We start from the raw sequence: 27,590 nt of genomic DNA, 5'->3' as shown, positions 1-27,590 counted from the left end.
ATGTGGCGGAATTTAACTTTCCATATTGTGCATGAATCACATTTCTGGACCCTTGTTGGTTCTAGTGACTTTGAACTTGTCGTTAATGCGCCGTTTATTTTTTCCAGTTTGGGCTGGACCTCAGCGGTGTCTGGGTAATCGATCATTCAGCCATCTGCTTTTACAATTTTTTGAATAATGGCTTCTTCGTAATTTAGTGCGTCAGTAGAGTTGGCTTCGTGCCAAGTGGAATGATTGTCATTCAGGCTGTTTGGAGCAATTTATCCATTAAATGATATAGTGGTCCGTGTATTTAAATCATATTTTTAGAGGGTTTAAGAGGAGCTTTGTTGTTACCATCAGAAAATTCATCATTTGTCACCACGTCTCCCGGATTGTGCGTCAAAGACGTCTACACGAACCATTATGAGATTAAGAAGTTTTTATCGTTTATGGACGTTGCCGACCATTACGTGCATGGGCTATTAAAATTTGCCAAAAAATCATCTCCGTCCGGTAGCATTTTGTTTTTATCAAAGTGTACATTTTGTTTAATTTAATCTCAAGGGGGCCCCTATTTTCATTTAATATATTAAAGTAGTACTGAGAAGTAGTAGTAATCACTTTGTGTTTTAAGACTCGTATGAGATTTGTTTACACTTTGTTTCAATTTAATAAAACTCAAAAAGTCAACTCAATTCAATTCAAACTTTATTTTACCACCTTTCAGATCCGTTCAGTTTTGGAGGGGGTGCCCCACCTTTCGAAGAAATGTTCCTCCAATAATGTCCCAAACATGATCACTCCTAAACGTAGTCTTCAGGTCAACTGCCACTTTGTAAAACGTCTTCAAATTTCAAACAAACATAAGCCAACAATTAATCTTCCACCTTATTACATCTTTCCTCCAGATCTAAGGAGGCTTGCAAATCTTGGTCAGTGCACGGCGTCGGCAGTACTGGTCTTTCTTTCTATAGCCTGGAAGTTTGAGTATGTTGGCGTGAAACAACAAGGTGTAGCTTCGATTCACCCTAAAATAATGTTTTTTGTTTGTAGGTGTGGTGCGTTTAATTGACCCAGTATTTTTCTGCTCTTCCTCTGTCATTGTACATCCTTTAGGTGTGTAGTCCCATCCATTTTTCACCTGTCTCCTTTAGGTAGGTTCTCCTCGTTATGCTGTCTACATTTCCTATGCCTTTCTGCCAAATGGGTTCACAGGACATATAGTTTGCCATGAAGGAGACCGTAATTGAGATGTATGGCGATCGACACAAATACATTTTGACTGCACTTCGAAGCACTTAGGCCTACACTTCAGACCACTGTTTTATGTTGAGATTCGTACACATGTATTAGCATATGGTACAAGCAAATGGTAAATGCAAAGTTCCAAGGAAAACCGCCTAAGTCATCTCAGAAGTGTTTTGCGCATTAAAAACTGATTGGTTTAATGGACTGGCTTTAGACTTCAGTCATTCTCAGTTGAGGTAAATCTTGCTTTTCTCTGTAGCAAATTGAAATGATATAAACTAGTCAGAATTTAATCCTATTGGTGCGTCATACTTGACGTCATACTTAGTATACCTTCTGAAGAGACGTCTTCGCTCTAATACTAGTGGTATTAAACTGTGAATTTAAACTAGGCCACTGGAGAATCTCTCCTCAACTCAACCTATAAAGATTTCGAGGCACCGAATCGTTCCTCAGTCATAAAATTCCGCTGTCGGATGGAAGAAGAAAGAACATCGCAAGACAAGTTGGCAAAAGGTGATTTAAGGTGAGGTTGTATTCTCTATCGCAAACTACATGGCTGCTTTGCAGGTACCGGTGGTTCATATTTGGTGTGATTGTGAACACTGGAATTTTGAAAGGTGTACATTCACATGACTTATGAATCGGACATACCTGCTAGTTGGTTTGTCGACCATCTTGCATTTTTGAACAGGTACTTCTGCCGTCCTCGACTGTGATAACTCATCGCTGAACTTCTTATTGTAGGAATTTTTGCGAGATGTCCAACGCTCTTTTGCTTTGCGTTTGTAGATATTTTGATCCAGAATCCTTCTTGGAGCCAGTTAAATGCAATATTATTACAGGGCGTCTGTATAGCGGAGCGATGCCTAGGCCTTATACATTCTGTCTTGCCTTCCCTCGCATATTATTACTTTCCTTCTTCTTTTCCTGCAGCCACACACTATAATCTTCCAGACGCAACCGAAGTTTACATCATGTCGGCCCAGCGATCCTCCGGCCTTCGCCTACCAGCTTTGATGCTGGCCTTGCTGTCGGTGTTCGCCGCGATACCGAGCCACCATGCCAGGCCACGGCCCGCGATGCAGAAACGAAAATCCCCCACGAGGCTAGGCGCTCCTAGTCACACCGGTGAGTACATGTACTAGCACGAGGGCCGGCTCATGGCATCCAGTAGGCAATGTTCATGGGGCGTTCGAAAAATCAGAGGTCCCACAAAATTCATACCCCTATGTGCAAAACCACCAACTCCTACGCAAAGTCTTCATTTTTCAAGTTTCAGAATTTTCGTTGGGGGGGGGCTTGAAAGTTCAAGCTTGCAAACATAATCTCAATACCTCTTTGCATCAATGTGACATCCAAAACCACAACGCTCGCCTGAAAACATTCAAACCTGAAAACATTCAACTGGCTACCTTAAACTTACACCAGAGCTCTTCAAAATGTACGATGTCGACTCGAACAGCTTCCTCGAGCCCATTGAGGTGATGTTGTTGCTGCAGCGACCAGACCAAGTCAATGCTGTGGACGAATTCGTCCTCAAGCTGAAGACGGTCTTCAACAAGGCCGAAACCAACGGTAAGTTATCAATAAATGTATATCATTTGGCTTTGTGATAAACCATCTGATGGCTTTGTGTCACCTCACCTTAAAAGTAAGAGCTACACTTGATGGGTCTGTGCAATTAAGTCTGAGAGACATGCAGACTATTTGACATCCTACATTTTGGTAATGTATTCAACACTAAAAGTTTGCCATGCTTTTCTGCACTACCGAGGGGGTTGTTACCTGGATGTCATTCTAACACATGTACATGTAAATCTCTTGTATGACCGTGGTGATTATGACGTTTCTTTCACAAAGTCAATTCAGATTATTCGTATCAATATGGTTGCCTTCTGAGGTACATGTACAACCAGCATCCCTTTTAAAAAAGGTTTGGCTTATTCGTTCGCAGGGGATGGGAAGTTGGACATTGAAGAGTTTGACAGGGCTGTTTCAGCCGAGCCACGTGCTCCAACTCAGGTTGAGGCATCCGGGACTTTTGAACTCTTTGACGAAAATGGGGACCAAGTGCTGAAGTAAGTGGATGCGCATTGATGCACAGTATCCCCTTTCTTAGGAAGTTTTGTATGTTAATAAACAAATCCAGTTATAGCCATGCCCACTGCACATGTAGCGTTTATCGATTGGATGTCAGTGTGCGCGTACGCAGGTCGGATATAAAATTGTTTATTAGTCGAAAGACCATAGGATGGGTCTTGCTGGCTTGATTCTGGCTATGCCACAGAGTTTTCGCTGTGTTGATACATACACTCCGTGCTACCGTGTAACAGGGGCTGGTGGATTAAAATTAGCCGGTGGTATAAAAGAAGCTGTTGGTCTAAAACGTGTATCGGTTGGCTTAAAAACAGAACTGTGCTTGGTTGAAGAAAAAGTATCGTTGGTAGGCCTACATTGTAGGAAAGGAGCTGCAATGGATAAATAGCTTGTGATGTAAATATTCTGTACAAATGCTGACGTCGTCTCTGACCATGCGCTCTGCTCTGATCAAGTTTTTTGTGGTGACTAAAATTACTAAAGCAGCGGGGCATATATGCGAAGCTGATTTAAAATACTATTTTTTGTGGGACGTTTGGGAATTTTAGCGGAAACAAGATTTGGGATAAACTTGAAATTGATTGTAAAACTAAATGGAAAAAATAATGTAGAAACAATTAAATTAAAAGGAAAGTCTGCGCCCTGTAATGCCTTGGCATCAGTTCATAATCTTGCAAAAGTATTAGTTTAATAGGTTTTCCCGGCCGAATTCGTCATCTTCACAGTCAGATCCATTATTGTTCATTTGTATTGCAACGACTTTTCAGCTGTTTCTTTTTTATAGAGCCTTCAAATTCGTTTACAGGCGTCGAATAATGTACTGTTTCAAATTCAATTTAGAACTGACTTCATTCAATTGAACAGTGCATAACCATAATTCGATTTTACGCTGGGTGACTGAAATGATAAATTCTCCCCGAGTTTTACTTTCGTCAATGGGCAATCATGTTCTCATTTTGAGCCTTCAAATTAGAAAACTATAAGGTAAGAGAAATATACGGCAACTTGAGATGAGTATAGAACAGAAAGGGGGTTAGTGTGTGTGTCCCAGATATTGACTTGAGTGTATATTTTTTATATCTCAAACAAATTACACATCGAGAACTATACTTTGCAGCAATACTGATTGCCCGTTTAATCAAAATGTAGAAATGAAATTCCCCCAGACCTTCGTCGCTGATGCTAAAAGAAGAAAATCCTTCAGATGCAGTTTACTTTGTAATTTGTAATCTTTTTATCTTATGCACAAGAAACATTTTTAAATGTGCATGTATACTAAGACTTTTTGGATTCTCTCAAACAATGCTTATTTCATTTTTGTCACATTTTTAAAGTAATATTTTGCTTTCATTTTTCATTCTACTTTTCTTATCCTTTTAGATTAGATTTTAGCTTTCCCCCTTGTCCATTTGTGTGTTATAAATATTTTTACATGAATCACTGTAATTCATTATTTTTATAACAATTCAAACAGAAACGAAATACGGATTAGCAAATAAACGGTGTTATTTTTTCTATGTTGTTTCAGTTTTCCTCCTCGGTTGGCGTGCCAGACATTTTGGCTTATGTTTTGGTTTGGTTATACTACTACATGCAGTCCAATTGATCTACCGAGACCCTCTTGCGTACAGCGACCACGAGCTGTCATTTCTGTAGAAAAAAAAGTGTTTATAACTGTAGCGAAAGGCTGTCTTCGAAGAACATCAGCAAAGTGTCTCCTGCGCCAATAAGTCAATCGTATTTATACCATGAACATTCTGAAGGAAACGTTTTAACTGTTTGTGTTTTAGATTGCACAGATTACAGAAATGCCTGCCCAATAATGAAGATGAATGACCAAACACATACCTCGAAAAAGCGCCTGCGAAATTGAATGCTTTTTACGTGAATTGTTTATTTGGTTGATAATTTGTTGAATCTAACGACGCAACTGTACATTTGTCTAGTCTTAAAACGAAATCGAATTATTGTTTTACAGCTGCATTCAATTTCACGCAAAATAGAATGGCTCGGAGGTTAAATTGGCTGCTCATTTACCGAATTGACCAAGAAAACCTGTGTTACCATGCATTTGTGTAAATACCTCTGTGTCGCTCAGCACATTGTAACTCACAGGCATGTCGTGAACAAAAAAGAAACTGAAAGTTATTCTTTCTATCTTACAAATTGTCATACAATGTTGTGAAAAATGTATACAATTTAGCTCTGATACTGCCGTGATGAACTTCCTATATATATGTATATCAAATTACCTGTACCATTCCCTAATATGCACGAGGGTACTCGGATCTTGTTACTTCAGCCAGCCGGGCCAGTTTGCAAAATTGTGTACGAAATTGTGAACTTACAGCTAACCTTGGAAACTGAATATGACCACAAAAAATTGCTCTACGCGCTTTGCAATTTTACCTTTGGTGTCTCATCAAACAAAGTCTATCAAGTTTTTCCCGCTCCTGTGGAAATTTTAAGTTATTACATATTTGTAACGTTGAAAATACCTTACTTACATACGTATTTCAAACTGATACCCAATAATTGAGTGCAGGCAAACTTGGCCATTTAAAATATAAAGGACACTGCTGTACTCTAATTGAGGACAATACTTCACAAGACGACAAAATGTGCGACAATTTTCTCCGCGATATTTAGTCACAGAAATCATACTGAGAAAGCATTTCTTTAAGGTCCTTGAATACCTTCGTGGACAACCTGTTAATTGTTAAATGTATTCATTAGTAGGCTGTGCCAATAACACGACGGGGGATGTACAAATGGAATAAAATCCCTTTGTTGTGGTTAATGTTAGTGACCTTTTAAATGAATGTTTTAATCCTGACAAATGATGGCGTATGTGTGACGTACATTTGAGAACCCACAATGGCAGTAGAATTATAGTCAGGCACCCTTTTAGTGCGTCTGGACCTAAGAGAGACATGGACATTAATTAATTGTACACACAAATTTTGCAAGCCGTAGAATGTTCGAACGTGTGTGTACGTGTACATGTCCACGAAAACGATACCCCCGCGCACGGTAAAAGCATGTACACATGGTGCACTCACCGCATAACGTGTTGCTGTTGTGGTGTACATAAATTACATCAATAGGGCACCGTGACCTATACATACAAATATATTGAATGGAATAGCCTGGGCCGATTTGGAAGCATTTCTTACCCTTGGTCGTTCGTGTTTCATGCAAGCTCCTCTTCGTCTTTGTTTATTGAATTTCTTTTTGGAGATTGTTTGGAATTCGTTGTCAGTCCTGACCTTTTGGCCCTGGTCAGCCTTACTTCCAATATCCAAATTCACCTATATAAATTTCGCTTAGTTGAAAAGTTGTGCAGGCTTGCCCTACTTTATGGGGTTCCTTCAGCCTGCGACAACACATCTGGTCGGCGTGATCTCTAAAACACCCAATTTGCACAAATTTCCCGAACTCGACCCAAGACAAGCATGGACACGCTAGCGCCGCGTGATGATATCTTCTGAAGTGTACGTCACGGATATGCAAATTTTCCATGTTAACGAGATATACCTCTCGGGTGCGGGGCCGTTTCGCTAAGAGAATTTTTAATTGTTTCTCCCATGTATTGATCAAAACAGCAACTTTTTCATTCTGGATATTGTATAAAACCGAACAGTTTTCAATTATAACCAATAAAAACACTTTCCATGGGTCCTTAAAAGCTTTAAGGGCTTCGATAAAACAACTTCGTTATATCCCACACTTTCATTCAGGAGTTACTGGCTAGTACTTAATTGTATACTGGTTGAAGGAAAGATTTAGTATACGAAGTTCCCTGTGCGTAATATTTGTACTATAGATCTAGTCGCTGTGTCTGTATGGTAAGCTCTGTCAGAAAATGTTTTTGCTATACCTCCCTCATAAGTGGACACGGGCCGACTCTGGAAATTTGCCAACTATCTCGAAGCCCTTCCCAAAAAAAGTCTCCGACTTTTTTTTTTTACCTTCACTTTTCTTTGTGGAAACGATGTACATGTACGTATAACGAGCGATGTCCATTGCGACTGCGTGCGCACGTAACGCCGGCCGCTAACAACACTATAACAGACTGCCCCAGCACTTTTTACTGTTTAAAAGCATTTTCAGCTTGTACATGTACATAGGACATGAGACCACCTCGTTTGTCTGGTTCCCAGACGTAAATAATACAGAAATGACGTAATCTGAAAAAGAGTGCCGAACTAAATGTATCTGGCCTAGAAAGACTCATTTACTGTATAGAGTACTCAATCGTACCCATCCAAAACACTTTAAAATTACGCATCCCATTCGATCAAGCATGTTTGGCAGCATTTGGACATCGTTTATACCAAAAAATTGTTTATTTTACTGACGCGCTGACCAGAAACCGCAGACTCTTTTTTGCCTAATCATAAAAGTCTTCACAGATTTCTCTTACCACTCTGGTGAGAGAAACTTGGGACCGTTCATATGCACCAAAGGCCTCTCTCCCCGATTACAACTATTTAAGGTATGGTTCTCAAGTTGGAATACAAAATTTAGAAATAAGGCACGGTTTTGCGTTGCAGCCCCTGAACGCCTTGCTCCATCCAGCATACTGGACACGTGAATATGGCTTGTTAAAAGGCATTCACAGTGTAAGCCAAGCTATAAAACGTTTCAATGATCCATGAGTAAAATTACGAATTATATTTCTGTAACAGTAGAGCAGCTACCACGACAGTAGGAGGTACAAATCAGTTCCCCGTCACTAATCCTTTTTATCTGAACTGCCGGGAAATATCGGGGTGTTTTTCTTACCAAGTCTCATTACTCTTGGAAAAAAACTAACTAAATGAAAGAAAGAGCAAAGAAGAAATAGAGAGCTATCTACTTATAAATATGTATGTTTTATTTACTTTTTTAAAGTTACAACGAGGTGGCCAATGCCATTCAACGGATGACTGAGAATATACCCTCCAGCGACTTCATCGAGCAGATGTTCGCCCGTACTGACACAAATGGTGATGGTGCCATTGACCAAAACGGTATATTCCTATAATGTTTGAAACGGGGCACATTTTACAGACCAAGAATGGACAAGGTTCAGAAATCAACATACACATTTATATTTCGAAACATCGGGTCACCCTTAAATAATCACAGGAATCTGATTCACGTACATCGTACCCCGCCTTATGTGCGAAAAATGGACTGGTGCATTTGACGCAATGACTCGCCTCTTCGTGCCGTTATAGTTTTGAGAACCTGTGGAGTGGTATTCAAACTGAAAATATCCTCTTCGTCGTTGTCTTATTGTGGTTTCCTTTCCAGAGTTCACTCGAGCCATGCAGGTGCAAGACCAGAGTGAAATACCCATATAACGACCAACCAAAAGCATCAACCTGCTGGACCTTCACACGGCGGTAGAAAAAATAGAACAAAAAACCACGAGTTATGAAAACTACTTCTGCTACACAGGTATATACACAAGGCCTGTCAGAAAAATCACGCGACCCGATGTCAAAATAAATTGTACTCCAGTCTTTGCTGTCCATTCAAAAGGAGCCAGTACAGTGGCCCTTGCTTTCCACTATCCATGGAGCTCTATAGGGAAGCACACACGTATGAATGTGTGGCTTACAGTTGCAGACTCTACTCTCACTTAAATTATAAAAAGTACATCAAGTGAGTATTAAGCTCACGCCATTTACTGCGTTTGCATATAGACGAATGGTTAAAAACGTGTAGCTTACCACTGTGTCTGTATGTACAAGTGGCTCAAAATGTACATGTACATATCAGATTTTCATTTGGTGTTTGTTGTGTATTAAAATTGAAGCGAAAAACATTTTAATTAATGGGTGAGGATGTTCAAGGAAAAGTTAAATGGAGGAACATCTGTTTTGAACAGGCAGGGATGAAGAACATTAACCATATACGGCAGACGTATGAGCCATGTGAATTTATTTTTAAAAAATCATACTCGTGAGGGAACTGCTAATTATGACAGGGATAAAGACATGAATTTTGCATTAAACCACAACACTGCAGATGCTCGTGCCTTGTGAATTAATTAAAAATATCATGCTCCTGAAGGAATTATCACAGTTCCGGCGGTATCTTGCAATGTACTACGATTGCTGTTTGATGTTCATGTTAGCATCTGCTGCTTAGGTTTAGGCTGTCATCACAACAACAAAAATCTTGAAGTTTCTACGCATAACCCAATATATAAACCTGTTCCCCGAGGTCGTTGAAGAAATAAACACAGAATAAAATGCAGCTAGATGTTTTATCAAGAATGTTCTCTTCCTGTCACAAAAACACTGATTAACAAGGTATATTAAGTCAAAACACAGTTTTCCAAATACCCTTGCATCAAAGTCATTTTAGCCTGACCTAGAAAAAAACCCATTTTTTTCAGTTCAAAGTTTTTTTCAAATGTGACAAAGAGCTATATCAACACAAATCAAAACAAAGACTAACGGCACTCGTCGTGTTGCCTACCAACGATCATGACTGTGTCAGGTTGAAAGACACTTTACTATCCTTGCAAGCTAAGTGAATCGCCGGCGCCCATTACTGAATGGTTCTGTGACAAACACTCCTCGACATCCCTATGTCGTAGATCCGCATGCAAGTCTTTGAAGTCTCACCCTCCACCAAAAGTGGGCGCTGTGACGCATTTCCAGGAAAACAGAACGAAATATGTTTGTTGCGCATTGTGGAAGCGCCATATTTGGAAATTTGTGATCATGGGTTTGTCTCCTGGGCCGGCACGCTACCTTTTAAATATTCCGAATAAAAATTTAAACGTAAGGGTTATTTTTTAAAAAGGCGTTCCTTTAGAGATGCAAGTTGCTCAATGTAGAATAAACGTGTTTGAAAGTATGAGTTTAGATCCAAGCGAGGACACTTTTTGAATTCATACTCGAAATTCAAACCTAAGGTTTAATTTAAAAAACTTTGTTCTTTCAGAGAGGTTTGTGGTTCAGTGTGGAAGCGTCGTGTTTGAAAGTGTGGGAAGCTGGTTTGAATTCCGGAGAGGCACCTTTTTTCAATTTCAAATTATGAAGTCAAGCCTTAGGGCTAAGTATTAAAAAAAAGTTCTCGCAGAGATGTTTGTGGCATAGTGTGGAAGAAGCGCGTTTGAAAGTGTCAGAGGTGAGTTCGAATCCCTGTAAGGACACTTTTTGAATTCAATTTCAAAATTCAAACTCAAATTTGAAATAAATTCAAAAATAATTCAAACCTAACGGTTAAATTGTTTTTTCAGAGAGCAAAGAGGCTTAGTGTGGAAGAATCGTGTTTGAAAGTGTGAGGTGATGGGTTGGATTCCCACGGAGGCCATTTTTTTAAGTCAATCTCTAAATTCGAACTGAAATTTGTAATTCAAACTTAAGGGTTGAGTTTTTAAAAAGGTGTTCTTTTAGAAATCGAAGTGGCTCAGTGTGGAAGAATCGTGCTTGGCCCGAGAGATCGTGGGGTTCGAATCCAAAGTAGGACACTTTTTGAAGTCAATCTCAAAATTCAAACTCAAATTTATAATTCAAACCTACGGGTTAAATTTAAAAAAAAAAGTTGTTCTTTCAGAGATCAAAGTGGCTCAGTGTGGAAAAATCGTACTTGAAAGCGAGAGGTGATGGGTTCGAATCCCAGGGAGGACACTTTTTGAAGTCTAACTCAAATTTATAATTCCAACCTAAGGGTTAAATTTTAAAAAAAATATGTTCTTTCAGAGATCAAAGTGGCTCAGTGTGGAAGAATCGTACTTGAAAGCGAGAGATGATGGGTTCGAATCCCAGGGAGGACACTTTTTGAAGTCAATCTCAAAATTCAAACTCAAATTTATAATTCCAACTTAAAGGTTAAATTTAAAAAAAAAAGATGTTCTTTCAGAGATCGGAGTGGCTCAGTGTGGAAGAATCGTACTTGAAAGCGAAAGATGATGGGTTCGAATCCAAAGTAGGACACTTTTTGAAGTCAATCTCAAAATTCAAACTCAAATTTATAATTCAAACCTACGGGTTAAATTAAAAAAAAAAGTTGTTCTTTCAGAGATCAAAGTGGCTCAGTGTGGAAAAATCGTACTTGAAAGCGAGAGATGATGGGTTCGAATCCCAGGAGGACACTTTTTTAAGTCTAACTCAAATTTATAATTCCAACCTAAGGGTTAAATTTTAAAAAAAAATATGTTCTTTCAGAGATCAAAGTGGCTCAGTGTGGAAGAATCGTACTTGAAAGTGAAAGATGATGGGTTCGAATCCCAGGGAGGACACTTTTTGAAGTCAATCTCAAAATTCAAACTCAAATTTATAATTCCAACTTAAAGGTTAAATTTAAAAAAAAAAAGATGTTCTTTCAGAGATCGAAGTGGCTCAGTGTGGAAGAATCGTACTTGAAAGCGAGAGATGATGGGTTCGAATCCCAGGGGAAGACACTTTTTGAAGTCAATCTCAAAATTCAAACTCAAATTTATAATTCTAACCTAAGGGTTAAATTTAAAAAAAAAAGATGTTCTTTCAGAGATCGAAGTGGCTCAGTGTGGAAGAATCGTACTTGAAAGCGAGAGATGATGGGTTCGAATCCCAGGGGAAGACACTTTTTGAAGTCAATCTCAAAATTCAAACTCAAATTTATAATTCCAACCTAAGGGTTAAATTTAAAAAAAAAAGATGTTCTTTCAGAGATCGAAGTGGCTCAGTGTGGAAGAATCGTACTTGAAAGCGAGAGATGATTGGTTCGAATCCCAGGGAGGGCACTTTTTTATTCAAATGTAAGAAATAAAATCTAAGTGTTAAATAAGAAAAAAGTAAAATATCCCTTGGGGACCCAAAGAGCGCAGTGGTTAAGGTCACGGCCTGGGAACCGGGAGACCCAGGATCGATTCCGGGGCAAGGGTCAGAGGTCAAGGGTGGAGTGGTATGGCGGACGTCAAGTCCCCGTACCCCTCCGCCCCTTTTTTATACCCAAATCGGACCCAAATCGGACCCAAATCGGACCCAAATCGGACCCAAATCGGACCCAAATCGGACCCAAATCGGACCCAAATCGGACCCAAATCGGACCCAAATCGGACCCAAATCGGACCCAAATCGGACCCAAATCGGACCCAAATCGGACCCAAATCGGACCCAAATCGGACCCAAATCGGACCCAAATCGGACCCAAATCGGACCCAAATCGGACCCAAATCGGACCCAAATCGGACCCAAATCGGACCCAAATCGGACCCAAATCGGACCCAAATCGGACCCAAATCGGACCCAAATCGGACCCAAATCGGACCCAAATCGGACCCAAATCGGACCCAAATCGGACCCAAATCGGACCCAAATCGGACCCAAATCGGACCCAAATCGGACCCAAATCGGACCCAAATCGGACCCAAATCGGACCCAAATCGGACCCAAATCGGACCCAAATCGGACCCAAATCGGACCCAAATCGGACCCAAATCGGACCCAAATCGGACCCAAATCGGACCCAAATCGGACCCAAATCGGACCCAAATCGGACCCAAATCGGACCCAAATCGGACCCAAATCGGACCCAAATCGGACCCAAATCGGACCCAAATCGGACCCAAATCGGACCCAAATCGGACCCAAATCGGACCCAAATCGGACCCAAATCGGACCCAAATCGGACCCAAATCGGACCCAAATCGGACCCAAATCGGACCCAAATCGGACCCAAATCGGACCCAAATCGGACCCAAATCGGACCCAGGGGAAAGAAGATTTTCGTATATTTCCATCTATTTCAGGTTTTCTAAACCTCTCCCCAACCCAATTTTTATACAGTACACAGGACGTTACAATATATTAACACAGAGGCATCACGTACCACATGAAAATTCATAATAGGTTTATTACATGTGTTTAAAAAATTATCAAGTAACTTTTAAAAGGGGGCTTAAACACGAAACCTATTTTTGTACATATGTTTCAGTATAATGTCCTCTTTCGTATGACACCAAGAAATTACAATTGCCGTCATGCACAACTGAGCACAAAGTAGTTAATGGACCCTGTCAAAAATGGCTTTGTCCCTGTTTCCTTCAATGGAAACTTCTGCTGTTATTCTCGTTGCAAACATTACGTAATTTTCAAAAAAGCCATCTCTGGACAGTATGAATTCAACATCAAAACAGCAATGTGGCCCAAGCCATTTCTGCCATAGTCCATTACACCACTATGTGCTCAGTCCTCTATTATGACGGAAGTTCGGATTTCTTGGTGTCATACGAAAGATGACTTCATAATGAAACAGATAATGGTTACCATTTACGAAAACAATTAGTTACATCCAAGAGATAAAATTTCCTTTTAAGATACCCTGTTCACCAAACAATTTACGTTGGCTTTAACAAATGTTCCATAGACATTCGATGGAAGGATATCAGGTCATGCTATGAAATAACCACTTTGCGACAATTTGACACATTTCTGTGTCAGGATCCGTAGCAGTATACTGAATGCTCTTCAAACCAATTTTTATGTTTTCCACATACTGAAGAAAAGCTTATAATGTAGACACAACCTCTTCGAGATAATGTTTAGCAAAATATTTATATTATATGGTAGCACCAGTTTCTCCCCAAAATATCAGAGAACATGTCTTCCCCAGTTAAACTAAAATGAGGAAATATTTTAAAGTCCATGAAATCCGTCGGTAGGCCAAGCTTGGAATGGTCACTGGGTTTCCTTGTTTAGTAAGACTCAATATTAAATTTCCTCAGAAGTTAGGAATTGTTGGTTATACTCTCCTTTAGAGAAACTAGTGCTTTTTACATCGTGTACCTACTACAATCACGGAAGTGGTATTCCATCCTTAATATTTTTGCTGGTAAATTTCCTTGAAGGCAATGTAGTGAAAAACGTCAACGTACTCTAAGAGTTTAAACTAAGAAGAGTTACAACTTACAATACATGTATAAATAACAATTCTTAAGGACCCCTAGTACCTAAACTGCAAATGTTTTGAAATGTCACAAAACATGCCCAAACTTTTGGGGACGCATTCAATTTCATCTTCAGCAGAAAAGTCGTTTTCTGTTCTGGTGCATTCATCATACCAACCGAGTTGAATGAAGTATGCGCAGATACATCTAAGAACATGACATCACAAATTTCAAAAATACACAACAAATAAACTAAAAATCAAGTGACGCAAGATCCAAACTAAACTGCACAATAAATACAGTTCCTTCGAATGTGAAGGAAATTAAAAGATCAGGTTTCCGGAAAGCTATTTTTTTAACACATTTGACCACCACTTACCAAAGTTACTCAGTTCAAGCATGGAGGAAAGAAACAGGAGTTTGAACTACCCAGGTCATAACACCTGGCCAGTTACCGCTTTCTGGCATGCCTGGTAATTTACATCCTTCAAACTTTGTGTACTGAAGTAAAGGAAATTGAATATTCATGTTTTGTTTGTGCATGGTTTTATCTCATAACATCAAATTTAATGCTTCTGCAGCTGCTTATGTTAGGCTATGTGCCCTAAATATTCATGTTCAATTACTGCCCTTCAGGAATGTTTTCTTCTGGTCATTTTGGGAATAAATAGCCAAGTTGTTTATAAGATTTCGTGGTTTGAACCATCTTCATTACGGCATTTATACAAGAGTGTATTACATGAGATCTTATGATCACTCCGTGTGATAAAATTTTGATGCGCATTTTGTTTGTTATGAACCTAGCTTTCCAGTGGTGGTCAACATGTTATTGGCCAGTCTAAGCCAAATTTGTACCAGGTATTTGTCTGACTAAGCTACAAGCAGCGACTGGACGTTTTCATGTTTTCTATTCGTCTGAACCCGATTATCCAGCATTTTGAAGTGACAAAGTTGTGACTCCTGTGTCCTCACTACTCCAAGTTCAAGACTTCACTCACGGCTAAATGTCTCATACATAACTAAGTTAAAGGTTATTCAGTTCAAAACCTCCGTGAAGTTTAGTAGTCTGACGCACTGTCCGCTCGAATTGTGCTTAATTGGTATTATTTAAGGCAGCTCAAAAATCCTCCCCCACGGTAATGTGGGAGAATCTGTTAAGAAACACCTACCCCAAGAATCACTCCTTAGACAAATTTCCTTTCACGTCTTGTGCTATTTCCTGAAAGTAGTGCACCATCTAGTGCTACGACGCGGAGCCGCCATGTTCGTCTTTTTATTGCACACACTAATGTGGGAGAGGAGTCTACTGCGCTCACAGGATATTAGGGCGATACCATTACATAACTGTTTTGTGACATTTTGACATGGTCCTGGACAGGGATACGTGTCCCTCGCAGTAAATGAATTCTTCATATTGCATATAAAGAAATACTCATTGTAGACAAAACCTGTTGGAGAGTTTTGTGTTTCGCAAAACCTTCGTAGCACCAGTTTTTCCCACAAATAAATATCAGAAAACCTGGCTTCGCTCATCAAATGTTGTAAAGTTTCTGAACCATTCCATGAAATCCATCGGCAGGATATGCTTGGAATTGTCAGTGGATTTCTGGGATTACTAAGACTTTACATTCAATTTCACCAACAGTAGTTAGGTATCGTGCTGTACCATATCTTTTGGAAGAAACTGGTATTTTTTTAAATCATGTATCACAACAATTGACGGAAGTCGTGTTGCATCCTTGTTACCCTTTTAACCAAATTTTCTTAAAAGGCATTGTACTAAAAAAAACGTGCATGTGCTCTAGAGGAAACGAGAGGAGAAGAAAAGAGGTTCAACGTGCAATACATGTTTAAATAACAGCTCTAAAGGGCCCCCATACATATGTAACCTCCAAAGAGTCAAAATGTCACAGAACATGCCCCCAGTCTCACAGAGGGTCTCGTTTCAATTCCATCATTAACATTCTGCGTGGCATAATAGTGAAATGTAATTTAAAAATTACACCGCTACTTTTTTATGTTGTGAATGAAATTAACAGGTAAATACTCAGGCAGCATACATTACTTTTTAAAACAGATTTGACAACTACATTTACTTCGGAAGTTGCTCAGTTCCAAACTTCATTGTAGCCTAATGGTCTTATACATAACAAGGTAAATTGGTATAACATACATCACAAGTTTTGGGTCCAATATGATCGTAACCTCTTTTACCAATCAAAGACTGTTAAAAACGAGAAATGTGCACCCTTTTCAATTCCAATTTATGATTTCAAGCGTAACAGTAAACATAAAAAAATTAGTGTTCTTTCACTGCATATCAACTGTTTAATGTTTCTTCGACTATTTCGTCATTGTGTGATACGCTTGCGTGATGCAAGCAAAAGAATGTTACGGCATCCAAGTTAGTTATCGGCACTAAAAACTGAGGGAACACATTTTGCTTCACTTTCATGCCCTGTGGATTCACATGAAATTGCAGCCTGCCAGAAATTACACGCTGTTTTCTTCCCCTATATTATGACTTTCATGGAAGCAAAGGTTTCACCAGAGTATTCGTCTTAGGAATGTGTGAACAGTATCAAACATTTTTTATACAGATTTGATTGCTCTTCCAGTTTTACACCATCTGAATTTTTTAGGAGATCAAGGAAAGAGTGCCTTGCTGTAATTTACAACCAAAAAAATCAATTTCATGTACCTATTATACCAGCTTAAACAGTTTACACACGTATGCTAGTCTATTTGATAAAACGATAAAATCTTGTTTGGATGCAACTAAACTTCCCTGAACAAATTTAAGTTTCAGTTCTAGTGGATGGATTCAAGGTAAGGTAAAACAAAGAACAGTTTGTTTCCTCACAGATCGAATAGGTCTTTTTCTGCCGCAGATCCATTCATTAAAAGCCCAATCGCTGACTCTTTCCGATAACCGCGAGACCACAGAATCGTTGTCATCAAGAACCCAAGTAAAAAAAAAATCGGCTTCATAAAAGTACACCATTGAAGCAATTGATTTTTATTTAAAGGTAGAAAAGAAATCTTTAGGTTACAACTTTAAAAAAATATGACTATTTGTCTGCAATGTATTAAAAGCGGGAAAATAATCACTGAAAATTTTTGCAAAGTACACATTTCATGTATGTGTTCCGTGACTCCATGACTTGGGAAGTCCGGAATCTAGACAACTCGAATTTTAATTTATTTCAGATGATGCCCGGCCGCGGCTTTTGCGACAGATTTTATCCTTCAAACTTTACCGTATAAGCCGCCTGGCGTATAAACCGCAGAGACTTTTACAGCATGATAATCAACGTAAAAGGTGCGGCTCGAATTCCGAAAATTGGTATTTCATAACATGCTATATTATACTCCTTTTTTCTGTAGGTGTAATACAGGCCCGCAACCAACAGCGTATAAGCTGTTAGGCCATCAGACTCGGGTTGAGCACCCGAAGAATCCCCACCATACCACAAAAAAAGAGAGAGATCCCTCACTTAATCGTAGCGTGCCACATTCTATGCAATTACATACGTCACCGCTTTCACAAAGAGCCACAAATGTTGAAAATGTCATGTCAAAATAACAGTAATGTTGTTAGGCGCCAAAATCTCGATAAGTGCATTTTGCTTTTTCAAAAAGAGCCACTAATCTAAATGTCCCTCGTACACGTACAAAACGTATTGACTGAAAAGACCGAAGTGTACATGTAGGTCAGCTAAAGTTTTCATTTCACAAAGACACATGTATCGTGCTGAATTCACAGCAGCACGTGCGTAAACATGCATTTTCCTTCTCTCTGGAAAAAAATACATTGAAAAGAAGGGCAAAAATGTAGGAAAGCGTGGATTTTTCATTTCACGAATTCGGTTTTTTAAATGTGACACAGAGCTATCAACACAAATCAAAATAAAGACCAATCGTCTTTTTACCTACCAAGTATCATGGCTGTAACAGAGAGAGACATTCAGCCCCCATTAGTTGAGTGCTTTGTAAACGTTGTACAAGACGGACATTCGTTTCTTTCAGCGCAACATCTTGCAACTGGCAGGTCATTAGAACCCCACCACCGTCATCCTTAACCTTCTTATGAGGCGTACCACTCCGCATGTACTCTAGCGTAAGGCGCGTTTGGAACTGCATGACGACGTGACCAGCAAGGCAATGGTCAAGCCCAAACGGGGAAGTGAACCATGGCTGATCTGTAACAGCACTCGCGACTCTGGTCTGTCAAGGCTCCAGGGTCAACTGTGAAGATGATGGGTCACGTGTTGAGGCGCCATGGCCACAATCCCCGTTGGAATCTGTGATAAAGTTGTAGTCAGTGGTGTTGTGCCAACTGCAATGATAAGACAAAGTAGTACATAAGACGCATTAGTCTCTAAGAACAAAACAAATTGAAAAACCAATGTAGCTGAAAAAAGAACTCATTGTTTTATAAATTTATCCAGCTCCACTTTAAAACTATGTAAAGCATTATCTTAGTATTTCATTAGTGGTGACATTGAACGGTTTAAAGGTTTAAAGTTCTTCATTCTTCAACACAGGAGGAGGGAAACACCTCGGCACAATCTTACCAAAACGTCAATTTAATTTAAGCAAAGCTTTGATGGAAGTACTGTACAAAGTATACGATGTATTGGAGTATCTCAAGAAACTGTGTCTATTTGATCAGCACGGACAGTTTTAACAAACGAGGACAAATAGATATTCGTACTCTGGTCACGAAGTTGACACGAGACCAGCGGGTCGAGTGTATCACAGCTGACGTCATTAATCCAACTCAGCGTCCCTGTGAGGTACCGGTAGATCTCCATGCAATTCTCTGAAGCTTCACCCCTCACCAAGAACGTGCTCTGTGACAGATTTCCTGAAAAAATAAATAAAACTGCACACCAACTGTATAATGTTGCCTCGGCGATTTCGTCATTGTGTGATACACATGCGTCATACAAGCGTCACAGCGCGTCTATCTGTAACATCTCAAAACCCAACCTTTACTTTTCGTGTTGAACCCTTGTTTGAGCTGAATCCTTTTCTGAATAATGCACCATTTTGGGGAAGATTCGAGCGTGCAGAAAGGAGGAAGGTTTTTCTCTTAAAGCATTGTGCTGTTGGTGCCTGGTGCTGTGTATGCAGGCGCAGTATACACAACATTCACTGAATATTGATTACTGTTTGCCGTGGTGCTACCACTTTACGGTCGTTAACAGGATGGACTCAGTTGTGGAAATTATCTCGGTATCATGCAAATTTCGTCCAAAATTTTTCCTCTACAGTATTTTCTTCCCGGTACCGTGGTTATTAACGTACGATTTGTCACAAACTCCAAGGCCCGTAAACATCAACGATCATAACCAGAATAAATTGTCCAAGCACGATATTTTTCTAATTTTAGTAGGCTTTCAGATTTCTTTTCTTTTCTGGGCAGCCATCTTGCTTCTCTACCATTTAAAACAATGAGTTAAAACCAAGATGAGGCTGGAAAGAAACAGTCTGCCCCTTTAATCAATATGTGAAGTTTGTTACAATTGGCAATGGTCTAGACAGGGCAGCATTAGGTCTGTGGGTCTGTAGGAAGGGAGCGTCAGTCAAAGGTGGGTCAGTCAACTTGAGCCATTATGATGAAAGCCATTCCTTTACCACGTGAGTCCATGAAGCCGAAACGAATTTTTATCGAAGTCATATCATGCTCTTGTTTTTCTCTGCAGCTGTAATATGGGTCCGCAACCAACAAGGTTTAAGCTTTTTGCCATCAGACTCGTGTTAACCGCTTTTTTCATAAAAAATTCCCACCCCCAAAAAACAGTAGGATCCCTCACTTAGGCGGTTATGCGCAACAATCTATGCAATTACATACATCCTCGTAACATTAAAGTGAATTCGGAGAAACATGCACGAGTATCACCACAGGTTATGCAGGCACGTTACCAACGCAGCAGAGATATCTCAGGGGCCTTCAGTATCGACGCCTAGAATATTCATGTCAAATTCAATGAATGTATTCGTTCTGCAGCATCTTCCACACGAACAGTTACAATAAATTTTGTGTTCCAATGCCATTTCTGTCAGACAGAATAGATTGGGCTGAGCAACGAGCGACTATATCAGTTTGAAAGCATTCAAGGTATAACCGCGCTAAAGCTTTTTCATTTGCACATACAACGCTTCTTTCGAACTCGTACAGCCACCGCGTTGCCTTGCTTGCAACATGCATCAGGCGTCAAATGCTTGTGCGAACGCATAATTAGTTCAGTTTCTTAACCTATAGGTCTAGGTGGAAAGATTCGGGCGAAGTACCCTGATTCCATACTAAACGTTCTTTAGTTTTCCTTTGGGAGGGTGTTTGCGACGGCGAAACCCATTAAAAAAGCGTGTGTAATTATTTATTTTTACGACTTCTTTCCAAAAGAATTATACAGTATGTTTAAAAAAAACCGAGATTAACTTGTTAATATCTTGGACATGGTGAAATATTTTGGAAATTGGTAACCACCATTTATTAACTAATGATGTCCTCTTTCTAGTGACACCAAGAAATCCAATTTATTGTCACAGTTGACTGAGAACGAAGAAGTTCAATCAACCATGTCAGAACTGGTCTTACACCTGACAGAATTTTTGGTACAGACCCTTGTCTGCGCAGTTCACGGCTTTTGTTGGGCCTCCAAATTATGCAATCATCAGCACGTTATCTCATTGCACACTCCTTAAAAGTTGGCAAAATGCAGCTTACAACTGAGCAGCCTGTGTTTGTGGTAAAAGAGTGGTTTGAGGACTGGAAGCCTCAAGCAAGTAGAAGGTGCATTTGGTCAGCGTTTTCCTGACCGTTCCATTTCCGCCAAGTCGATAATTTGGAAAAAACATCTGGGAGTACCAAAAGGAGGGGACAAGCTTGAATCCCAACAAGGATCGCCCAGGCTGACGAAGAACGGCAAGATCAGATGCGAACATCAGGGCTGTCCTTGAGTTGCTACAAAGAGACCAGCACGTGTCTGCCAGGAGAAATGGGCTAGGAATGTCGCCATCCCCTTTTCACAAGATTGTTCGATAGGACATCCAATGGTACCCTTACAAGATACACAGGCAAGACGAACTCTTTCACGCAGATCTATCCAGACGACTAAGATTTTGCCAGTCGTTCCTTGACCAGTATCCCAGATTCTTGGAGCACCTTGTCAGTAAACCAGAATGTCTGCGAATACACTCCGATGCATACCCCACCCAACTTCAGTTTTGATGTGAAAATGACCCGAGAGAAGATTTCTCTTTGGATAGGTCTGTGTGGGGATGGCACCGTCATTGGATCCCGTTTCTTTGATGGCAATCTCCATGGTGAATGTTACTTTTAGATTATCAACGACGAAACTGTACCGCAGTTAGAGCAACACTTTGAACACCTCGGGTAGAACGTTTGGCTGCTTATGTCCAGGATGGAACTCCAGCTAACCGTCGGATCATGGTGAGGGAAAGGCTACCAGAGTTGTTCAGCACCAGAGTTGTTCAGCACGAGAGTAATTGGTTTCAACCATGAGATTGAGTGGCCACCAAGGTCCCCTGATCTCACCCCTGTGATTTCGTTTTTTGGGACATCTTAAGAACCACATTTACAAGTCGCCACCCCAAGATATCATTGACATACGTGTCAGAATCTTCGCTGCAGTTGAGACTTAAGAAGACAGAGAGACATAATCAGGAATGCATTGAGAACGATGAGGACCAGCTGAATCTTGTGTTGAAGGAATGGGGGCATGCTGAAGGACAATGGGATAAGTTCGAGACAGGCATAAACATGTTAAGTCACTAAAAAAAAATTGTTGAGGAAACACTGGTCTTTCTTTTTTAAGGTATGAAACTTGTTGGAGTTAGGCTGTGGTGAATCTGGATTTCCTTGTGTGAAGAGAAAGAGGACATCATTAGTCAATGAATGGTGTTGCCAATTTCCAATTACCCATGAAATGAAGAAATTAATCCATTTTCCTTTAATTTAAAACGCACTGTTAATTTCGTCGCAGAGCTGACGTACCGGCGAACCCACCGTTTTGGCGATTTTTAAATGTCAGTTTAGGGGATCTGAAAGGTTGCTCTTTCAATTTTGGGGGCCAAAATCCCGTTTTCCCCCGATTTTTTGAAAAAAAAAATGGGAGGCCCCACCCTGACGGATTGTTCAAGGCAGCATACAAAGAATTTAACATAGTGACAAATATACGATTTGCCACTTTGAAATATATCAGGTACACTCTACTCAGTTGACAAACTGACGAACATGTGTTTTCGCTGGTGACTATTAACGATCAAATCAAAGTATCGGCTATCATCATCTACATACAATAGCTCTTTGGTTGGCAAGATGCTTCGCAAAAAGTGAGTTTTCGATTTAGTTTTGTATTTTGCGATTCCCAATAAAAATACTATGATATTCAGCACATATGTCTTGCGTTTAACACCTCAATGGCCTGCTACATATCCGCGGTCTTTCTGAACTGCAGTGTCTGTTTAACTAAGTTAGGCCTAAGCTTATGCGGGGAGCACTGCTGGCTTAGCACTTAGGCCTACTGTAATAATAAAGTCCACTGTTGGATGTTCTTAGGTCTTGTTACAAAAATAATTAGAATAACTGAAAGGTGAAAGGAACTTGCTCCGCCTGCATTTTAAAGACAGGCCTATGCTATGTCATATACACCTAGCGCGGATTAAGCCTAGCCTATACACGCGGTCTGCCCATTTCGCAATACAAGATAACTGTGTTCTCCTGTTTCTGTTGTAATTACCCCAAGGATTCTTTTTGGCATAAAAGAAAAGGTAAAAGTAATGCCCTTAACTTTTAAGTTTGAAAAATTATTGTTCCAAACAGCATCCGTGTTGTGATAAATTTGTAAAAGTATTGATTAACAACAAATTGCGTTTATAATTGCAGATGACATTTTTGGCGTAGTAAGCAAATTTTCAGTTCTGCAAATCAGAATCACTTTTATTAGGTTCATTATGAAAGTTTATTCTAGGGATTTTTGTAACTTGGAAAACAGATAATACTACAATTTATGATGCACAGAATTGAATTTTTTTTCTTCTCACGTCCTTTAGAATGCGTCATCCTAAACCAGGCACTGACGTATTAGTTCAATGGGAGGACAACTCCATGAATGTTGTCATATCGATGATCTGAAGTGTTTATCGTCAGATGTGTTGACTCGCGGTAGCAAGGTCTGCATGTGACGGAAACCACATAATAAGTGGTGGTAAGAAACTGTTGCTAATTTTGAAGGTACAGAAGATGAGCTTAGTGATGAAGAAGACAATGTGCCATTAACAAAGCTCAAAGAAAAAATAATTCGAAGAAGAAATGAACTTGTGAAACATTTTGGCTGCATTGCATTATTTGAGCGGCGTGCATTAACTGTCTCTGTCTTCTGTGCTACAAACACTTTGAAGAAACTTCCCAGTTTCCTCCACAGCAAAACGGTCTCAATTCCAGCTCTCAACAGTGAGAATCATCAGTCAGAATGCTCTACTGAAGACGAAAAGCAATACTTTCAGACCATGGACCGAGATGACATTCCACTGGTTCACTTCACCAGCTGGTTGACTTCACCAATGGTGAACTTACAAACGAAGAAATCGTCGCCCCGTTTTTAAACGCTATGACAGAACAACCACCAAGAGCAAATCACAATGGACCTTGCGATGTCAATGTTCCACAATGTTTTTCAGAAACAAACATTCCCGAACCAATGGCCTTTGAAGAGGCTGACGAAATGAATAAATCACATTGTGTGCGACCAGATGAAAGAAACTCATCGCATTCCCAAACCAGTGGCCTTTGAAGAGGCTGAACAAATGAGTGAATCACCTCGTATGCGATCAGAAGATTTTCAAGTTGAAGGTGAACGATGGGATGATGATCACTGTAACGAAGACCACAGCTCAACCTGCCAAGCAACGTAGAAATTCGGGGTTGTCCTCCATCAGCCAGCATTCAAAGACGGATATGCCTGCTAGAAGGGGACTGCGCCCACGGTGTACAGGCAGCGTGTGCATGATCAAGGTGACAAATACCAACTCAGAAGTTGAAGAAATACCAAGAAATTCAAAATTAATTTTTTGATACAGGGCGGTTGCTGTTCAAGAACATGTTAGAGTGAAACAGCCAAAAACTCTTAAAGCAAAAGGAAATCGTAAAAAATGAGCTTGGAATATTTCTTGCCTGATGAACACGGTGGTTTTCAGCAAGTTTGTCATGTTCCTCAACACGATTGGTGTGAGCGAAAAGCAGGTTCGGACAGCATTAAGTAAAACAAAATCGTTTGAAGTGGTTGAATCTGAAAAACGCGGTGGTGTTTACAAAAGTAAACAGTCGAAGACCAAAAACAGAGCACAAGGAATCATATTAATCGATTTCCAAGGACAGAATCACACTATTGTCGTAAGAACAACAATCAACCGTGCCTTGCTGAAGACCTAACGGTCACGAAAGTGTACAAAATGTACTGCAGTGTAATGAAAATAATGAATCAGCTTCATACACACTTTATCTTTGAGAGTTTCAGACAATGAATTTGAGATTTCACAGACCTAAAAAGTTCTGTGGTATATGGGATTCATACCACAGAGGATCCCAAGAGGAAAAGAATCAGAATCCCATCAAAGAAAGGATGAAGTTCGAAAAATCAAGACAACAATGAAGGAAACTGGCATCCATTACAATAAATTACGAGCCGCCACATTTGATCTTGAACAAATAAGACTGAGCTTTTCTACAAGAGAAGGCTACTTGTTACAATTTTACGTCCTCGATACATAATACTGCAAATGTTATTTATGGCATGAAAGTATAGCTGCAAGAGGATCGAATAAGAGAGCGTCACATCTCTGCGAATTCCTTATCGAAACCGACCTTGATGGGGTAGAGGAAGTGCCTTTATTCGCCGATGGATGTGCCGGCAAAAAACAAAAACACAATCGTGATTGTTATGTTGCTGTGGTTTGTTCAGCAAATAACTATACACTTTTTCGAGACCGTCCATTGTCAATAAGAAGGTGATTCGGTACATAGTATCATCAGGAAACATGAAGTTTTAAGATCTTTTTAAGATCTTATGTGGCTATTCTAATTGTACTTAATGAATTGAAATTTAGACTGACTGAATGTGACGATATGAATGATAATTTTCAATACAAAATTAAGCACTTGAGGAACTAAAACAGGGTGTTTTTGATGAATTTCATTGTTTTAAAAAATGACGTAGAACAAATTGCTTCAATTGCTTCGTTTTGTTGTCTAACTTTACCACAAACCTTAAACTCTGATTTAATCAAACGAGATCTAAAGTTTACATTTCATATTGTACATCAATTTCAATTCAACTGAATGCTAAATACGATTTTGTCAGCTTATCAATTTCAAAGCGCAGATGTAATTTAAATGAAAAGGAAGCTTATAAGGCTGAATTGTTTTGCCTATATAGACATAAGCCTCCAAACGTTCCCATAACTGAATTAATGTTCCTAGAATACTGAGAAATGAATTGAGGCTAGGTTTTAGCAATAATTAAACCAGTCATAGTTTGCACAATGAACAAGCCATCCATGTGCGCACGACCTGCGAATGATACATATTGGATCATGAGTGGATTGACCAGCTACAGCAAATGTGCAGTTTTGCATTCTGATAAACTGCCGAATAGCACGCCCACGATGACGATATCACCAACTGGAGTTTTTGCAGTTTGACAAATTGACGAATAACTTTGCGGCCAAATTACAAAGTATTGCCCAAAGTAATTTGATAGATGAAATAGCTCCCATTTTAATAGAAACATTCTTCCAAGGGGTTATTATCAAAACAAAGTAGAAGGGAGAAGGGAAGGGAGAAAAATTGGGACGATGAAAATGGGAGGTGGGAGATTTATTTTTCGGTGGATAAACGAAAGTGTGGTCACGTGGTTCCATGCTTGTGGCTGTTGTAAAAAATTCTAATTTAATTTAACGAAAATAAAAGACGATAAATATAAATTCTATCAACAAAAATGGTCATTGAAAACGTGCAGTGGCACTTAGGAGAAGACAAATGCTTAGCGAACAGAATCATTTAGTCTTTTTGTGCTCAGCTTTGGCGAAAATAAATTTTAATGGAAATGGAAAGGAATGTGATGGATCAAACGACCCAACTCACGGCAAGCACATGCTATTGCATGCGCCAAAACCAAACTGGCCAAGGTGCAGATGTGGAATGGTGCCCTGCCACTCCGGCCTTCTGCTGACGAATGTAGGCCACCCTCCACTAAACAACGTCACTGCATGCAAATCGCCGATCCAGCTCGCGATCTGCGTTAGTTTACACTGCTGAAGGCCTTAAATTTTGCAACAGCGCCGTTCTTCGGTATCCCCTGATGAACATGCTCTAAAATATTCACTTTTTTTACAAACTGACCAGAAATGAGCTCGTGATGTGAAGCCGTGCTTTTTTAGAAACTTGCTTTCATATTGGTTTGTTCCCATATTCCATAACATTACTACAAGCAAAAATGGGCAAAGCATTAATAATCGGTAGTCAAAACCAATTTCCGTGTCGTCTGACAACTGGGCATAAAGTAAACCACGAAGGAGAAGTTCAGTTATCTTTTTTTTTAACTGTAAAGGATATTCTAAAATTTAAATTTTGTCACGATAGTCTGAAGTCTTCTTTGTTGATACTGTTGTTTGTTTAATGTCTTTTTTTGCGTTTGCTTTGCTTTGAAATTAGAGATGTCATTCCCGCCGACGCTGACAAAGCACCAGGGTATCTGGTTTGAAAACGGCTCAACAAATTTGTCATTCGCCAGTAATACTGGACGGACTATAGGAAGTAAACCCACCAAGAAACACTAAAAACAGATCACACGCGGTGAATCGCAAGGGATCGATGTCGAGTGATTTAGCAATATTGCACTCTTTGTTTTCCTTTAGTTTCTGTTATTTTGATATCTGTTATTTTGACCCTTTTCTTTTTCCAGGAGCTCCAGGGAGCTGTTGATACATCAGATTGCACTATGCTGGAAGGCCAAAAACGTACAGAACATCCAACGAAATGGACCACTACGCTTCGCTGTCACCGGCAGCTACCATCATGTCCCACTAGTCCTTTTCACCGCTGAAAGCACGATTAGGCGCGAAGTTGTTTTTACGGGGGAGGAAAGGATACTTTTGCGCGCTATTTCCAGTAAAACTGGCCATTGCGGATGAAAAAAAAAAGATTGCATAATGAATAGGCCTAGGCCACAGTTGAAGGCACAATCCTGCCAAAAAAAAATTGAAAGTAACGACAAAAACCTTACATCACGTCGAGGAGCCGTCCACAATAATGGTGACAGATAAAATATCTCTATTATTTTTTTTTGGGGGGGGG

General features: G+C 39.8%; 2 protein-coding genes across 11 annotated transcripts in view; one reads left to right on the top strand and one right to left on the bottom strand.

Moving 5' to 3' along the window:
- Positions 1–27,569, top strand: part of LOC110991034 (troponin C-like) — a 72,699-nt gene extending 45,130 nt beyond the window's left edge. For 2 of the 7 annotated variants that reach the window (XM_087134556.1, XM_087134558.1), the window contains exons 2-6: positions 1,623–1,746; positions 2,167–2,361; positions 2,662–2,808; positions 3,188–3,311; positions 27,199–27,569. In XM_087134556.1, coding sequence (XP_086990682.1) covers positions 1,707–1,746; positions 2,167–2,361; positions 2,662–2,808; positions 3,188–3,311; positions 27,199–27,427 — 735 coding nt within the window. In that variant the 5' untranslated portion in view covers positions 1,623–1,706 and the 3' untranslated portion in view covers positions 27,428–27,569. Of the gene's footprint in view, positions 1–1,098; positions 1,137–1,622; positions 1,757–2,166; positions 2,362–2,661; positions 2,809–3,187; positions 3,312–8,226; positions 8,346–8,631; positions 9,583–27,198 lie in introns of those variants that run through there. The other 5 variants (XM_087134562.1, XM_087134559.1, XM_087134557.1 and 2 more) reach the window with 4 other exon arrangements.
- The window catches only part of cuedc2 (CUE domain containing 2), an 80,561-nt gene continuing 66,117 nt past the window's right edge, over positions 13,147–27,590 (bottom strand). For all 4 annotated transcript variants that reach the window (XM_087134551.1, XM_087134552.1, XM_087134553.1 and 1 more), the window contains 2 exons: positions 18,924–19,076; positions 13,147–18,545 (listed from right to left, as the gene is read on the bottom strand). The gene's annotated coding sequence lies outside the window, so the exon portion shown is untranslated. The remainder of the gene's footprint in view (positions 18,546–18,923; positions 19,077–27,590) is intronic.

Source organism: Acanthaster planci, linkage group LG03, assembly GCF_054643075.1.
Source record: "Acanthaster planci isolate LZ-2023a linkage group LG03, COTS_SCS, whole genome shotgun sequence".
NCBI classification, from domain to species: domain Eukaryota; kingdom Metazoa; phylum Echinodermata; class Asteroidea; order Valvatida; family Acanthasteridae; genus Acanthaster; species Acanthaster planci.
The sequence above is the reverse complement of the archived record's forward strand: the minus strand, read 5'-3'. Positions and strand labels throughout refer to the sequence as shown.